Source organism: Solanum lycopersicum, chromosome 11 (genome assembly GCF_036512215.1).
Source record: "Solanum lycopersicum chromosome 11, SLM_r2.1".
Taxonomy (NCBI): domain Eukaryota; kingdom Viridiplantae; phylum Streptophyta; class Magnoliopsida; order Solanales; family Solanaceae; genus Solanum; species Solanum lycopersicum.
In genome coordinates, this window is record NC_090810.1 from 4,350,380 (window position 1) to 4,367,754 (window position 17,375).

Below are 17,375 nucleotides of genomic sequence, written 5' to 3' on the forward strand. Positions count from 1 at the left end.
ATCACAACATTCAAACGTTACTTTATACTGTGAAACTCCGTGTCAGGTCATTATTTGTGAAACAGAAAATGCAAGTGAGAGAATCAGAAGCCGTCAGAAAGTGGTTAATTTGGCGTATTACCAAATTAGCCTCTATTGTCACACATTTAGATATAGGGATATTGAGAATACACCTTCAAGGAACAATGGTTTTGCTAGAATAGGCTATAATGAGATCGTTGTTTTGGTGAGTGATGCAAAAAGGAGAACTTTTTAGTTAAAATTGGAGGAATAAAATGAAAAATGCTCGATGAAGACTCAAACTCGAGATGTCTTATTAAGTGTGGAGAGTCTGAAATGAACTGTTTTAATCATTTTACCATATGTTATAAATGATTTAATAAAGTACAATCACTTGCTTTTTACTGTATCAATTTTGTGCTGCAACATTTTCACATCCAAATATTGAGACAGTGCAAGACAAACTCAGATGTTTTTGATACTGCTTCTCAGAGTTAAGATGTACAGCATCTCGAAAACTTTCAACCCGAAAAAAGAAGCTAGTGGAATAATAATACTGGATTGAACTCTTGATTTTACAAGATATATGTACAAAAAGAAGAACAAGTAGAGGAATAACTAAGAGCAGCAGATGGCAGAATATCGATTGATTGATGATATGAGATGAGACTCGATGATATCAAGATCAAAACATTACTCCATAACGAGCTGCATATGACGATTGAGATCCTTGAGATAAGTTGTGCTACTGTAATCTTCTAAATCACAAGCATCTAGCATCAATGCTCTTCCTCCTGTCGATTTCTGCTTCATGTCTATTGGTAAGTTCTCGCCTTTCAATAGCTGAACAGCCTGCATTCTCCAACAATTTTACATACACTCAGGCAAAATGATCATTTTGTACTATTCAATATCATTGTGTATCAAATTTGAAGTCAAATTCAAGTTAGGTTTTGTTTGAAATCCTAGTTTTCGCGAAAGGACAAGTTATCTAGATCACTAGCTCTATGACCAAGTATTGCAAGGTGTTCAAGTCTTCATGTAATCAATAAATTTCATTTGAAATGTCTTTGTACTTTAACAACTAGGGTTGTAAATAGGGCGGGGTAAGGCAAGTCTTAACCATGTAAAATTTTTGACTAGGTCTACCCTGTTGTGTTTATCATATGTTGCTATTTTAGACTTGCCTTGCCCTACCCTGCTAAGTCTTTCCCAATATAAGTTTTCAAGTTGTCGTATCCATCTTTGGAAAATAGAAATGCTCGTAATGTCAGTATAGAAATGATTCGCGAAGATAAGGACATACCCGTATCATGTTGGGACGCATGTTTGGCAAGTGATGAATGCATGTAGAAGCTGTAAACATAGCTCGTTTCATCTCAACAACATCATAAGCATCTCCTAGACGAGGGTCCGCTAATTCCTTGACATTGTTCTGTTCCAGCAGTGGTTTTGCCTATGCAAATATGGCAGCAGATATGAATGTTTCATACAGAGACATGCAGAACAAAAGGGAAAACACGACAGCCAAACCAAAAGCACGTCCAGGATTCAGAATGAGGGTAATCTTATCTTACGTATACATTTTAAATTCGTTTTGCATGTGTACATTGTTCAAGTCGAGAGTAATGAGTTCAGTGAGGCCATACCGACATTACTAGACTCTGTCTTGATGAATCAACAGCACGACGACCAGTTATAAGCTCCAATAGCAGAACACCAAAGGCAAATACATCGGTCTTCTCATGAACAATCCCGTGCATAAAATACTCTGGTGCCATATATCTGAGAACCATTTTTGCCATTTTTTAACGAACTAACACATCTAAAAAGGCAATCGAACTAAACTTTACATACCCGAAAGTGCCTTCAATAGGAGAAACTATATGATGAACCCATTTTTCTGGCAGCCACTTTGCTAGTCCAAAATCAGATATCTGCAGCAACACAAACAACAAAAGAAAAAAAGTTTGAAACCCTCAAGTAACTGACATGAAATTATTCATTGAAAGTGAAGTTTCGAAAGCTAAACAAGATTGATTTTTCAAACCTGAGGTTCATAATCTTCGGTTAGAAGAATGTTTGAGGCTGTAATATCTCTATGGATTATGCGCCTTTGGCAATCACAGTGAAGATAACGTAATCCTTCAGCTACGCCAACCGCCACTTTATATCTTATTTTCCATTCAAGACACTCTTCTCTACCTGAAATGCTGAGTTCTCCTTTTATCAGTAAAAACTACATCAAAATCCCAATTCATCACATTACATTTCATATTCTACTTTGCATTATCATTGTATTTAAACACGTTGTCGTCAGTCAGTGACCACCGAGACATGAATACTAACAAAGGCATAAGGAGCATGAAGACTACATCATTTGCTCCAACTTATTACTAACAGTCTGTTCAGGATTCCAAACTCAACGAAGGTAAATTAACACGAGTGGTATGCTCATTGTAGGACTTAACCAACCCCCTAATACATGTCCAAGTAATAAAGCATTACACTAGAAAATCAAGATTAAGTGAGAGAGAAATACAGCACCGTGTAGTACGGAAGCGAGGCTGCCATGGTGCAAGTACTGAAGAACAAGGTGCAAACCACCATCAACACTAAAACCAATTAACTTAGCAGCATTAGTGTTGTTGATATGAGCAATGATTCCTAGCTCAGACAAGAAGTCTCCAACTCTATCCTCGTCATTCTTTTCTTTCTTTGTAATTTTCTTGACAGCAACAACTTGACCATCTTGTAAATGACCTTTGTACACTTCGGCATGTCCTCCTTTGCCGATTAAGTTATCTACTCACATTTTCAACACATAATATTAGTAGAGTACTAGCATAAATTACCTACAAAGGAAGTTTATGTTGGCACCTTTTGCTTGAAGTTACTTGAAGATTATGCAATCTATAATTATAAGAGTTTAGTTTAATAGTAAATTAGCTTGAAAGTAACATGTCTTATGAAGAACTGTGGGATTCTTGACGAAGGCTAATTCAAAATTTAAATTTTATGAACGGTTATAACAATCTCAATTTTATATCCAATAGTAACTAGGTTCACATACAAAAACTACAAAGTCCACGTGAACTCATAGACGACAGTCTAGATCCACCCTTGATTCTTAGACAGTTGGATGGTTCTTTTGCTCTATTCTTCTTGAGTCAATCATAATGGCCTTGTGGGGGGCTCAGACGAATGGTCAATGAAAGTGGTGAAAGTCATAGAAGTTCAAATTCCAATAAACATAGAAAAAGCTAGGATATATTTTATAAAATGAGAAATTTTGTAGAGCTAGGGTGTGTGACTCGAAACTTAATAGATAATTGGCCCGCCCTTCTACCTTTCAGGCCTTCAAAATACCAAGTAAACTTATTTTTCCCATTTATTTAAGCCTTGGTGAGTAGATTTAACCGATATTTGTGTGTGGTGACTTGACGTGATAGTTATTGTGCACGAAAGCTGTTTCCAATACTACCTTTTATCCAAAAAAAAAAAAAAAAGATAGGCAATAAGCTGCTGGCATGTGCAAGATGAGTACACCTGCAGCTGCTCCAGCTACATCAACTAGGCCTTACTTAAACCAGAAATTTCAGTTCTGATGGGACAACTTGAAACACCAAGGCCCATAGACAAATAATTGGATTCATGGTTGGTTGTCACTTGTCACTCTCTCTTAGGTATGGTTCAAGAATTCATATACACATTTTTTTAGAAAGATTACTAATTTCCACCAATATTACATTTTAAAGATCTTATATATTTGTGTAGAAGTATAACAAGGGGTGTTTCAAAATATAAAAAGGATTTTTTATGTATATATATTTTTGGGTTGGTAAGTGAAGCTAGTAGTCAAATGGTGTAAATAAGCAGGTCCCCACTAGTCCTTTTTGGGTTTTCCCACCTAATGTCTACGAGGTTCGAGTAATTTAAATTTGAGATTAAATTTTTTATTCTAGGTAATAAAAATTCCTTATTTCTTCAATTCTTGAATCGAAAATCTATCAGAATTAACACTAATCCTACTCTCGTAAGGTAGTAAAATCTTCGTACACTCTACGCTTCTCAAATCTCATCTCATGAGATTATACTAAATATATTATTGTTGTTGAAACTCACCTTATCAAAAGAGATTACTAAGTATTATTTGTCTTTATCTCTTCACTCCTCGAGTCAAATGTCTATTAGAAACAATATCTTTAACCTTACAAAGTAGAGATAAAATCTCCATATGCTCTATGCTCTCCAAATCCATTTTACGAAATTATACTAAATATGTTATTATTGTTGAAACATATCTTATTGAACTATATATTTAGGGCTCGAACTTAAGACCTTTCTTATCACCTCATCACGACCTTTGCTGGTGGTTCCCACAAGTCACTGTCAATTTCACTTTTGTAATAAAAATGTTGAGCAGTCCATGTTTACTTTTTCTGCCTTGGGCCAAAGAAAAGTCTCAAGATCAAGTATTAAGCTTCTTTGACTAGTGAATGAGAAATGTGGGGTAGTTGAATTCCCCAAGAACCCAACATTTTAAAACTAATACTTAAATGTGAACTTTATTATATAACAAAGACAATAGCATGCGGCCTTAATATGCACTAAAAAGTACTCTGCATATGTCCCATGCCTCTTTAGAGTCAAGCTATTTTAAGTTGATCATATTTTTATGTTTTTTTCCTTAATATTTTTATACAATATCCAAATTATCCATATAACCCTAACATTTCTTTCTTCTATTTTTCCCTTTTCACGTTTGGCATAACAACTTCAGTACTTTTATCCAAACGCATAACTGCTTATTTTAAAAATAAGTTTCAGCACTTTCAAAAGTACTTTTTTAAAGTTGCTTTTATTAAGCCCATCCAAACGGGCTCTTAGGCTTCAGCTTAAAAAGTCAGTTCGATACACAAAACATTATGCATTAATAAAATTGTAAACTTGAGAAAATAGAGAGTAAGATGATGAAGACGGGTAAAGATAAAGGACTCATGGTGAGTTCTTGCATGTGATACCTATGACCGAAAGTGGGACGATGAAATTGGATTTGAAAAGAAAAAACTGACAGACTTTTAAGTTGATAACGTTTCGAGAAGAGGTAAAACATGACATGTTAAGTGAACCCTTCAATAGGAAAATGTAGTACGATATAAAATTAGGCACAACTTCACATGGTTCACCTGTTTGTGAATTTGATGGGACATAAATGAACAATACATATAAATTATGGGATGTGATAAATAAATTGTTAATAACAACATAATCAATAGTCCTCGTAAAGTGGTGTCTGAGAACGATAAAATATATACAGATTTAAATCTCTATCTTAAAAATAAAAAAATTATTTTTGATTAGACCTTGAGTCTCGATTTAAGGATAACAACAAATAAGCCTAGATAATGTAAAATTTTCTTTTTAATGTACTAAACGGTTAATTGTGTTTCTCCTTAACTTGCAAGGTAAATTCATTTTTTTTTATTAATAATAATGAGTTACTAAATACTATGTATATACTACATGCAATTATAATTGGAAATTCTATGGTTTATTAGAAGGATAAGGATTTTAATGAATTCAAAATTTTGGGTGGAGTAGTAATAAAGTATTGTCTAATGTCTATGTCAAGAAATTAATGGTCATAACCCTAATCCAACTGTCCCATGTTTTAATAAGCAATGAACTTTTTGTATTTTTAGTAACCCCACAATAATTAAAATTTAAATTTCTTGCACATGAATTTCATTTGACTTAATTTAAAGTTTCTTGCATTTACCTTTGCACAATACAATTTTATAAATTGAGTCAGGAGATAATAAGATATATCTATATTATTTTCTGTCTTATAAAGTAGAAAAATTGTTTCTCATAAACGTTCGACTAAACTCTCTTTCTCAAAATATACTTTATTCTCTTTCAAATTTCAAATGAAAATTTGTCTATATTTCTTAAACAAGAAAGAGTGTATGAAAAAATTTAACTACAATAAATGTGCAAATTTATTGTTTCAATAAATAAGACAAAATTTTAGCAATAAAACAATGTACTAATTTTCTTTCTTTTTTCATCAAAAGTAACAAAAAGGTCTACATTTTATTGCTCCCATATGTTTTAGTCTCCCAAGAACAAATGGGGAACATAGCAATTTTACAAAGAAAGGCACCTATACCTTTGAGCAAAAATAATTTTGAAAACCACCCATAAAAAGTACTATATTAATAAAAAATTATAGTGTGATCTACCTATCAATGAACTAGAAAAAACCTATTGAAAAAATACTTACTTCTTTTACTTCAATTTTTACGTGTCTCACTTATATTTTTATCGATTTAAAATGGACAATTTGATGAATAAACTTTTATTATATATATAAGATTAAAGAAATAAATTCAAATCAATCTATTATACATTAGCTTTATCTTATATCTCTTTCAAAGACTATTTTTACTTCTCGCGCTCATAATCTCTTCCTTACGTAAAAATAACTTTTTCAGATATATCAAAATTTCCTTTAAAAAAAGTATATCACTTTTCTCATAAATATTACCCACGATAAAATTTAAAATTATATATAATATATCAATTTCTATGTTTAGTATTTTCACTTCAATATTAAACGTAACATATTCAAAATCTTGTACATATACTTTTAACACATTAAAATTCAAAATTCTTTCTAATTTTTTAAAATTTCACACTAAGAGCCTGTTTGGCTCAGTTTAAAAGTTGGTCAAACTGACTTAAAAGCTGGTTTTTGACTTATTTAGCTGTTTGGCTATACTCAAAACAGCTTATTTTAAGTTAAAAAAACTTATTTTAAGCCAAAAGTTAAAAGCTGGGGTAGGAGTGCTTTTTTTTTAGCTTATAAGCTGTTTTAAGTTGACCACATTTTTATCTTTTTGTGCTTAATATTTTTATACAATCTCCAAATTACCCATATAACCCTAACATTTCTTTCTTCCATTTTTCCCTTTTCACGTTTGACATAACAAATTCAGTACTTTTATCTAAACGCATAACTGCTTATTTTAAAAATAAGTTTCAGCACTTTTAAAAGTACTTTTTTAAAGCTGCTTATATTAAGCCCATCCAAACGGGCCTTAAATTAAACTAAAACACATAAAATAAAATAAAAATGATTAACATCAAACATCTTTCAAATAGTTAAATTACCCTCAAAATGACTCAAACAACACCATTATTCAAATTATTACCCCAACAAGATAAACTTATACCAATAACAATAACATATCCGCATATCAAATATCAAAATATAAGTAAATATCGAACTTTAATATGAATATTGATAAAATTTACCTGGAGAGAAATTATCAGTAGCTTGAGCAAGTTCGTCAAGGCTAAAATTCCTCCATGATGGCTTCGGAACAACGAAATCATGGCAATCAATCGTTTCTTCTTCAGCACTACGAATTCTCGACAGTAATTTCCTCTTTATATTCTTCTTCGCTAATAAATTTTCATAACCCACTAATAATGGAATCGCCGATAATCTCCGAATCGATTTTCTCTTCATCTGATCGAACAAATTCTTAAATCTCAACCCTTGCCCTGTTTCTTCTCCGCCGCCGCCGCCACCGCCGCTGCCGGATCCGTCGGATACGGACGATTTTTCGCCGACGGGAGACGGAGATGAACCGAAGCTACGGCTTCTTTCGCCGGAGCTGATACTACTGTTATCGGAATCCGATGTACCTGATATGGATATTTCCAATACTGCCCTTGGCGATAACTGCTCATTGTTTTCTTTTTTCTCATTTTTTTCACCGGATGAAATTGTAATTTCTACTTCTTCTTGTTCCTTTTCTACTTCTTGGCTTTTTATTTCTTCTTTCCCTCCATTTTTTGGAAATTGTACCACACTTTCACCTACAAAATATATATAAAAAAAAAAAAAAAAACATACTAAAATTTTAATAAATATTAAGTTTGGAATTTATAATTATAAGTACAAAAAATGAGTTGAATTAGTCACGTAATTGTATATCTAAAATCAAATTTCTTTATCGAAATGCTTCTTCGTTTGCTCAAAATGTTTTCATACAAAAAAAAAAGATCATTTCGTTCTATTTTTAGTAAAAGGGCGGAGGGAATTTGTATATGTTATTTAGAAGGTATGAAAAGACATCACATAAATCAATCACGTTTAAATTCTAAATTCACCTCTGGTTATACTTAAAAAAAAAATGTTCAAAAATTTTAAAAGGGGTTTAATTATAAATATTCATAAAAGAAAATAAGGGGGAAAAAAAAGAAAGAACCTTCCATGGTATATTTGGAGATGTTTTTGTTGTGTGAAACACAAATGAATCTAAGAAGCTTCTTCTAAAAAAATTTCAAGAATTTTGGTTTTGGAAATTGAAAAGGAATTTTGAAGAATTAGAATATATTCTATGAAGGTTTACATTTGAGGTTCAATCATGATTAATAATAATTCTTCTTCCTCAAATAAGAAAGAAGAAGAAGAAGAAAAAAAGAAGAAGAGAAAAATGGTATATTTTAGAGAAGTTGTGATTCTTTTTTTCTTTGAAAGAAATTTTTTTAAAAAGAGAGGTTGAAGGAGAGGCAATAGAGAGAAAACCGGCTATGTAGTACTTGGAATATTATTATGTGTGGTTTACTTACATTTATATGCTAAATGGAATTATAATATTATAATATAAGGTGTGTTTGGTATGTAGGAAAGATTTTTTTAAAAAAAAATTATTTATGTTTTAATATAATTAATAGTAATAATAACATATTTAATTTATCAGTAGAAAAATTGATAATATTGTGATTCTGTTAATTACGAAAGGCCATTGAATTTTCAGATGATATATCTTTTGAGTCTACGAAAAAGTTTTTGTAAAGTTTCACTTTTTGTTCAGTGAAATATGAGGTGTGTAAAGTATATGCAGATCAAATCTTTGTCTTGAAATATAGAGAGACATTTTCTCATCGATCCTCAACTCAAGGATATTTTTTCTTTATGTTTGTTTGATCAAAATGTTGTAGAATTTAGAATACAAGTTTCATAAATATGAGGAAAATGATTACCTCTGACGTGAATATGAAAATATAGTTTTAGAAGTATCATTCAAAATTCATTATCTCGTCCTAACCCATCTAACATCTAAAACCCCCACATCTTGACCATCTTGATCTCCGAATATTCTCGAACCCCATGTTTTGTTATATTATATAAAAATATTTTTGAGATAATATATACTTTTTTATTTTACTTATCAACACTAGATAATAAGTAAGAAAATCACATATTTTTTTTTTAAAAAAAAACATTTTCTTTCGTACCAAACCAACCCTTAAATATATAATTATTTTATTTTATTTGGTTGATGAATCCTAGCCGTTGATTTAGACATTTATGATTTGTTTTTTCCTTCATGAGATCTCAGCCGTCGAAACTGGACATTCTTGATTTTTGGCGCAACTAACGCTATGTGAATTGTCGGGGGCAAAAGATCAAATAACGAACCCAACTAACTTTTATGTAAATTTTAGAGGATTTGGAGGGTATTTTAGGTAGAAAGAATTTTTTTCATACTAGAGTAGTATTATATCATCATGGTCTAAATCAGAATTTTTACAATAAAAATCAAAATATAAAAAATAAATATATGAAGAAAGCTAAAGAGATTAAACATTCCGTATATATATTGTTATTTTCTAATAAATAAATATCAATTGACGATAATACTCGTCCATATTAGGTGGTTATATCAATCCATGTAATTTTACTTAGTTAAGTAATTTAATAATTTAAAAATGCATTTAAAAGTTAGTCTATAAATTTATGTCATATATTTATTGACTTAGTATAAATAGAGACGACAATTATGTATCTTTTACGATTATCAAGTTAAATAACATATAATTATTTTAACAAATAGAAAAAGATTCAAATTTCTAGCTTTATAAATTCAGAATACCATTAAATATTCCACTTAATAACTTCATTCACTAGTTTGGAATTTAATTTATATTTTATTTAAATATTTAAATACATATATAAAGTGTGAGTGAATGTTACTAGACTTGAACTTAAATACATAAATTATTTTGCTTATGCTCCCCCCCCCAATAATAATAACACTTGATAACTTAGTTTGAAAACATATATTGTATAATAATTTATATTAAACTATACAAATAATATCAACAAATTTTATATTGTCTTATCATTTTGAAATTAGGTTTCATAAGTTTGAAAACAAATCTCAAGGCATGTCCAAAATAGTCAACATTTTTGGATCTTCATAGGTATGTTGGGACAACATCATTGGAAAATGAAAGAGATCTTGTCTCCTTTAGTTTTCATTTTTTTAGAATGCTAATTTTCAAGTAAAAAAAACAAAAACAACTAAAATAATATAATTAATGTAATCGTACAAAGTAATTTGAAGAATTATGAGTGTTCACATACCCTATTACACAAAAAAGTTTTTTTAATAGATTTTTCGCTCAAGAAAAAATAGATAATTTTATCTTTTAGAAAAAAAATGAACAAATTATTAGTTCATGAATGGGATTAATTAAGATAGAAAAAAAAAACTATTTTAGCTTCTTGGTAGAATTTGTAGAACAATGAATATCTTATTATACAATGCATTTAGTTAATAAGTAGGATTAATTAAGACTACATTCATCATCATGAGAAATTACATGTGATATGTTTTTAAGTTAATTACATGAAACTTCTGTTGTTTATACATAAATTTTTAAAAGGGGTTAATTATATTAAAAATTTGTACATTGCATTTAACTAGTGTGAAGATAAAATAATTAACATTCATGAAATACGTGGTATTCGAATTAGCTTGTGCGGTCATTTCAAATCTTGAATATTTGGCTGCCATTAATATTTTTTTTTGAAAAAATAACATTCGTTGTTAATTGAATTAATATATGTTTTAATTCTATTGTACGTATAAGTTAGTTTTTCCTACGACGCATAATTTATAAGCAATTTAATAAAGAATGATGATTTATAATCAATTCATTCTGGTAGTTGTACTCATAAAACCAACCAAATTATGAGCTATTAATTAATTAATAATCTCTTCCAAGCTAAGATCTCATTTAAAGTTACTAAGCATAAATCATTTTTTACATTTCCAATCACATAAGTGAAGGGAGGAATAGTTAATTACTAATCATGTTTAACCATTATAATTAGATTTTTTTGGTATTGCTTTCATATTGATTAACGAGGTAAAAATATTTATCTGATCAGATCACTTATTAGGTAATTTCAGATAAATATTTTGATAAACATCATTTAATTGATAATCTAACAAAAATGCTAACTGATTTATCATTTGTACAGAGATGGAGCAAAAGATCGAGATTTTAAGCCAGTTACTCAATTTCAAATTTATATACATTAATTGAATGTCTTAGAGTTGAACTAAAATGACTAGGTTCTATCAAACTCTAACTTTATTCTTTTACTGATATTATATATATATACATTATATTTAATCGACAAAAAGATCTGAACTTAAATAATATTATACAATAATTTTTTTAATATTATAATATTAATGTATATAGCTTAAATCTATTAGGTATATATCTTAATATCAATCATTAAAGGAATTGACTCAATGATACATACATAATCAATTAGGAGGTTCTTGACTACGTACTTATTTGGTAATCAAGACCCTAATTTTGAACATACTTTTGTTTGGACTTATGAAAAACAAATGCAAATAAGTCAACTTTCATTTTTATTATTTTATTTTGAACACTATATTCTTAATTTTTTTATAACTAATTAAATATATAAAAATTATCACCATCTCAAACACTGTAAAACAAAATTGTTATGACTATTTTATTAATTTAATTTTGTTCAATTGACCTGCTGGGATCGATCTACTATATGCTAATAATAATTTTTTGAATTTCATTTCCTATAAAATAGCAAGTGGTTGATTTTGATTTTTCTATGTCTACCTTTTGTTTGGATTAAGTCAAAAGAAAACAAAAAGACATGTATAATTTAGTAATTATAATCCAAATTGTAAATATCATCTAGATTTTGTTGAAATAAAATCCTATTTGATGGGAAATGAAGCTATAATTAGAAGTGCCTTGTGCAAAAGAAAATTAATTTATAAATAAAAAATATGCCACTAGTATATATTCTCATTATTTTTTTAAGAGATAAGATTATATATGATTAAGAATAATAGTTAAAATTCTCTTATTTGTGTTTTTTTTTTAAAAAACTTGTGGTGTGTTGATCACTTTGTGTCATTTAGACTATTTTATTGAATTCAGGATATTTGCTATTTTTTCATAATATAAGTATCGAATATTTATATCACTTAAATTTAAGTAGATAAAAATAAGAGATTTTGTGACTTTTTTTTTTATCATTATTGCAATTTAATTTGAATTATTACCTTTAAAATTTTCAGACTGCTATTACAAATTAGTTAGAAAAACACTCGTCGAAATTATTTTTGATGGACTTCTTATTGAAAATTTGATTGAGTTTTAGTGACATTAATCATTTTATTGACGGATAGATCACACGGTAGTGCTTTAAATTTTTAGGGAATTTGCTCAAGCAAGTGACTAATTAAATAAATTGAGGGATTTCTAATTTAAAGTGATAGATTTTTTTTTTTTGGTTGATAAAATTAGAACTTTAAAACACGTGCATTAAATATTAATCAATGATTATGAGGCATAATGCCCGCATGCATAGCTGTCTACTGTTAATTTGCTTCCTTTAGAAATTAGATTCGAACCTTTACTTGGAAAATCTTCAAAAAGAAAAAAAAAACTTTATATTATAATAATAATAATAATAAATTAATAATTGGATATGTTGAGTGAATTGTGAAAATAAAAATTGGGGTATCATTTATTTAAGTAATTTGATCATTATGGTAAAATTATTTAACTAATTTGATTATTTAGTATTCTTATTCGACTTCCCATTAATATCCAAGAAGAAATATTCCTTTAAGATTTTTTTTTTTTGATGTAGGACTAATATTAATTTGAGCTAGTCTTTTTTTAATTAAAAATGATTGAAATTATATATTACTTAAAAAAAACCAATGGAGTAAATATTTTTTTTTTGTTTGGTATATGAAAAGGATGTTTGCCAAAATAGCTTTAATTCTTGTTAATTAATAATATTATAGTAATATACCAGCATGAAAAAATTGAGAATTATGAAATTGATGTTGAATATTATATTTTTTCCCCGCTAATTATGATCTATCTTTTGTTTTTGATTCTTTATGTTGATTAAGACCCCTATGAATTGGCTTCTCATTAAAATTTTGGAAGTTTATTTTATCTATATATAATAAATATTAAATCCATTCAGCTAATTCATACACTATAAGAAAAATATAAATTACATCGAAATTTTCTGGGGTTCAGTATGAAAATTTACAGAAAAATAAATTTTCTATGAACTTTCAGACTAATTTTCACAAAAATCCGTATATAATTCACAGTTTTCTTGTAATATTTATATATTTACTTATTCATACTTAGAAATTTTAACTCAACCTACTCAATTACCATCCGTAAAGCTCCTACTTATCAACTTAATAAAACAATTTGAAAAGTTGAATAGCAATTAATCTACCGTAATTTTGCATTGTAGTTAATGAATTAGTTATGTACCGTAACCATTATCAATAATCATAAAATATAATATAATCTCAAGGCCCAATAATAATTAAATCTTTTAAAAAAAAAACTAATGAATGAAATTAAGATTTTATCGTTTAGTTGGTGAACTAAACTTGCTACTCTACATTCTTTTTATAAAATGAATAAATAAATGTTTGTTCTTAATTAATTTATTTAATATTTGTTGATATTATTCCAACTCCACCAACCTCACCAATGTCACTTCAGTTAGAGAAATGCGTTTAACTGAATTCTTCTCAATAATATTTTATAAGTCTTAATTCAAAGTCAAAAGTTTAGATAAGATCCTTAACTAATTTCAATGCTAATATATTTTTCGTCCGTCTCATTTTTTTCATTTTAACTGTCGTTTTAATTTTTTTAAGCCGTAAAATTTCATATAAGAGTTAAACACTTTTTAATATGAACTCTGCCATGAATTTAACTTAATCAAATTCTAATGCGAGTACCAGATACCAAATGAAAAAATAAAAATTAAAAAAGACTAAAATCAAATTTATGAAATATTTTGAAACACCGAAAGTTCTATCAAGCCGTTCAAGAGTATAGACTCACGAAAACCTAATAAATTTATTTTCTAAACTCTATATATGCACTAAAAATTAAATAGTTATATGTTCATACATATTAAATTATAACTTTAATAATTATCATATCGTATATTAATTTGATATCTTCCTTAAAAATCTATAATGCTAATATATCCTTTTATTGTTTCATTTTAAGTGTCTTTTTAACTCCTTTATTTTGAAATAAAAAAAGTTTTAAAATATAAAAGATATAATTTATTAGTATACCAGAGTTAATAATAAAAAATATTTAAAAGTATTACAAAAAATATTCAAAAAGTATTATCGTTCATTTTTGTAGTTTTTTCCCTTTTAAGTACATATTTTAGGATTTTTTTTTTCAAATTTTGATATTCCGTATTTATATTAATGCCAAATTAATCTTATAAGAGCTAAACACTCCATGATATGAACTCTCCAATAATACATAAATTCAACCTAGTCAAACTCTAATATGAATATCAGATACCAAATGAAAAAATAAAAATTAAAAAGACCAAAACATAAATATCAAATACCAAATGAAAAAACAGAAATTAAAAAGACCAAAAATTCTATTAACCCATTTAAGAGTATAGACTCACGAGAACCCAATAAATTTATTTTCTTAACTCTATATATGCACTAAGAATTCAATAGTTATATGTTCATAAATATTAAATCATAACTTCAATTATTATCATATCATTATCTTCCTAAAGATCTAATAAATTTTTAAATTTTAAATCGATTTCGCTCTATTTTTCCCTTTGACTGATCAACTGCTTAAGCCAACATTTGCCTCCGTAAGGGTCCCACCTCATATATCAGTTTGGATCTGACTGCTCTCCATTTCTTTTTTTTTTTCTATTTTTCTCAAATTCCTATTTGGATTAGTGACACATGGCATAGATTAAAATAAATAGTTAAAATTTAATTTACAAAGTAACTTTCTAACCATGATTTAATTAGTAAATACATTATACATTAAGTATTAAAAATTATTATAATATAACTATCTTAGCAACATATTATCTTGTCCATAAATATAGGGAAAAAAATTCTCTTTCTAAATTTCTTTTATACGTAAGATTTTTTTAATTTTTTTTAATTAATCTTTTTATCTAATTAACTGAATAAAAGTATAGAAACTATAATTAACTATCGTATGTACTGATATTACCGTATTCATAATCTTATTATGAAATTGAAATTAGTTTGTTAAAATGGTTTGATTATATCTAGGTAATAACTATACAGTATTATTTAACATTTTAACACTTTTAGTGGCATGACATCCTCAACTATAGCACAAGTTCCTAGTTGAATTTTGGTAGTCCAATTTCAAAGTGGGACACCAAAGTATATCCACATGAAAGTAACATAATATGATAAAAATAACCTAATATTTTTTTCAATAAATAAATTAAATAACATGTGATGAAAGCTGATGATAAAAACTATGTTTTTGGGTTGGTTAGGGTTGGCACAAATAGAATTAATGGTAATAAATATAATAAGGTATCAGTAAAATATTAGTATATAATACTTATTTTTGAAGATTAGTTGAAAATGTGATGTAATCTTTCTTTACACATCTATATGGTGCTTTAGATGAAATTTCTAATCTATATATTATGATGATGCACTAGTTAAATTAACAAAATAATGCAGACTTTTTAGTGAAGTAGCTGGATTTTTTAAAAATAATTTTGGGATTTTTTTTCTTTAACTTTTAAGCATAAAAATATTATTTGTTTGTGTTAACATATTCACTAAACTATCACAAAATATGGATAATTTAATCTAGTAATTCAAATAAGTTGTATTAAAATCCCAAACTCCAACTCATAATGGCTGACACAAATTGTATTGATCTATCGTTAGTAAGTAGGTTTAGCATAATCAGATTTCAGATTAAAATATCAATCAAAGCAAAAACACTAAGTGATTTCTTCTTATTTATCCGAACCTTGATAAATATACAGAGTTATCCAGTATTTATACAAATAGAAGGTAGAAAGTATACCGTAAAATTAATGAAGATAGACACAAACTTATTCAAATACCACAATTATCTAAAAAATAAAAAAGATAGAAACTACATTAAACAAGTAGTACAATTTTTTTTTAAGTGTGAATCAATTTACAAATGGGATTATATTGAACACAAATTTGGTAGAAATTTTTGACTTTTTATGAATTTATGTTTTCGAAAATAGACAAACCTTTGTTATGTGTGAAGAACGTGGGGTTCTTGGCAACTTAAACTTCTCACTTTTCATTAATTGTTATGATCGTAAAAATAAACATACGAGTAATATTAAATAATCAGAAAATTTTAAAAATATATAATATTTTTTTTATTTTAAATTAAACTGATTTTTCTTTATTAATTAAAAAATATTAAAGTTAAAAGGATAAAAAAATTCAAAAATATAAAATAACATAACTAAAATACCATTTAAACCAAATTCTGACTAAAAAGATCTTTCCTAAAACATATGATATATATGGTATTTTTTTTATGGACAAGGCAAATGACAACTTTGTCCTTGCAATATAAGCCAGTGTGTTTGACAACTACATAGAGCATGGAACATGTATCACAGATACGTGCGATCCAATTTGGATATAATATATCTAAAATAAATTACACCTAAATTTGATCTTATTTAACTGAAATACATGTATCTAGAGGCATTATAATCTCGTAAAATATACGTATATTACAAGATAAAATATATCTAAATAATTAGCTCCATAAATAGTTAGATTTATGTAAGTTCCCCTACATAAACAGTGCTGCTTTTGATGCATTTAAGCCCATGGGAATACATATGGCCAGTCTAATTTATCTTTTAAGGGCCAAAGTTTTAATTCAAGGAAAAATTAGTAAACTAGTCAAAATAAATAACATATTTAGTGAAAATATCCATACTTTATAAATATTAGCATAATGTCAAAAATGTCATTATTTTAAAAAATTTATGTGTTCCGATTTTCTTCCTATTTTATCTCTCTTTTTCAATTAATTCTATATATCCTTTTTTTTTAAAAAAAATTATTCTCTCTCATATTTATATTTTCAATTTGTTAATTCTCTCTCCC

The 17,375-nt window shown here is 27.7% G+C and overlaps 1 protein-coding gene across 1 annotated transcript; it reads right to left on the reverse strand.

Moving 5' to 3' along the window:
* Positions 1-292: 292 nt before the first annotated feature.
* On the reverse strand, positions 293-8,647 carry LOC101248832 (receptor-like cytosolic serine/threonine-protein kinase RBK1). Its single transcript, XM_010314353.4, has 8 exons — positions 8,286-8,647; positions 7,324-7,893; positions 2,548-2,805; positions 2,051-2,205; positions 1,858-1,937; positions 1,650-1,785; positions 1,307-1,456; positions 293-852 (listed from the first exon to the last, which is right to left on the reverse strand). Exons 1-8 carry the CDS (start codon positions 8,290-8,292, stop codon positions 694-696), a joined length of 1,515 nt encoding a protein of 504 aa, XP_010312655.1. The 5' UTR covers positions 8,293-8,647; the 3' UTR covers positions 293-693.
* Positions 8,648-17,375: the final 8,728 nt, after the last annotated feature.

What these genes read in the sequence shown, in the direction of transcription:
- LOC101248832 (XM_010314353.4), bottom strand. An exon ending in CCGAAGATTATGAACCTCAG is followed by an intron (nt 1,938 to 2,050) that starts GTTTGAAAAATC and finishes GTGTTGCTGCAG; the next exon opens with ATATCTGATTTTGGACTAGC. An exon ending in TGCGTCCCAACATGATACGG is followed by an intron (nt 853 to 1,306) that starts GTATGTCCTTAT and finishes TGGAGAATGCAG; the next exon opens with GCTGTTCAGCTATTGAAAGG.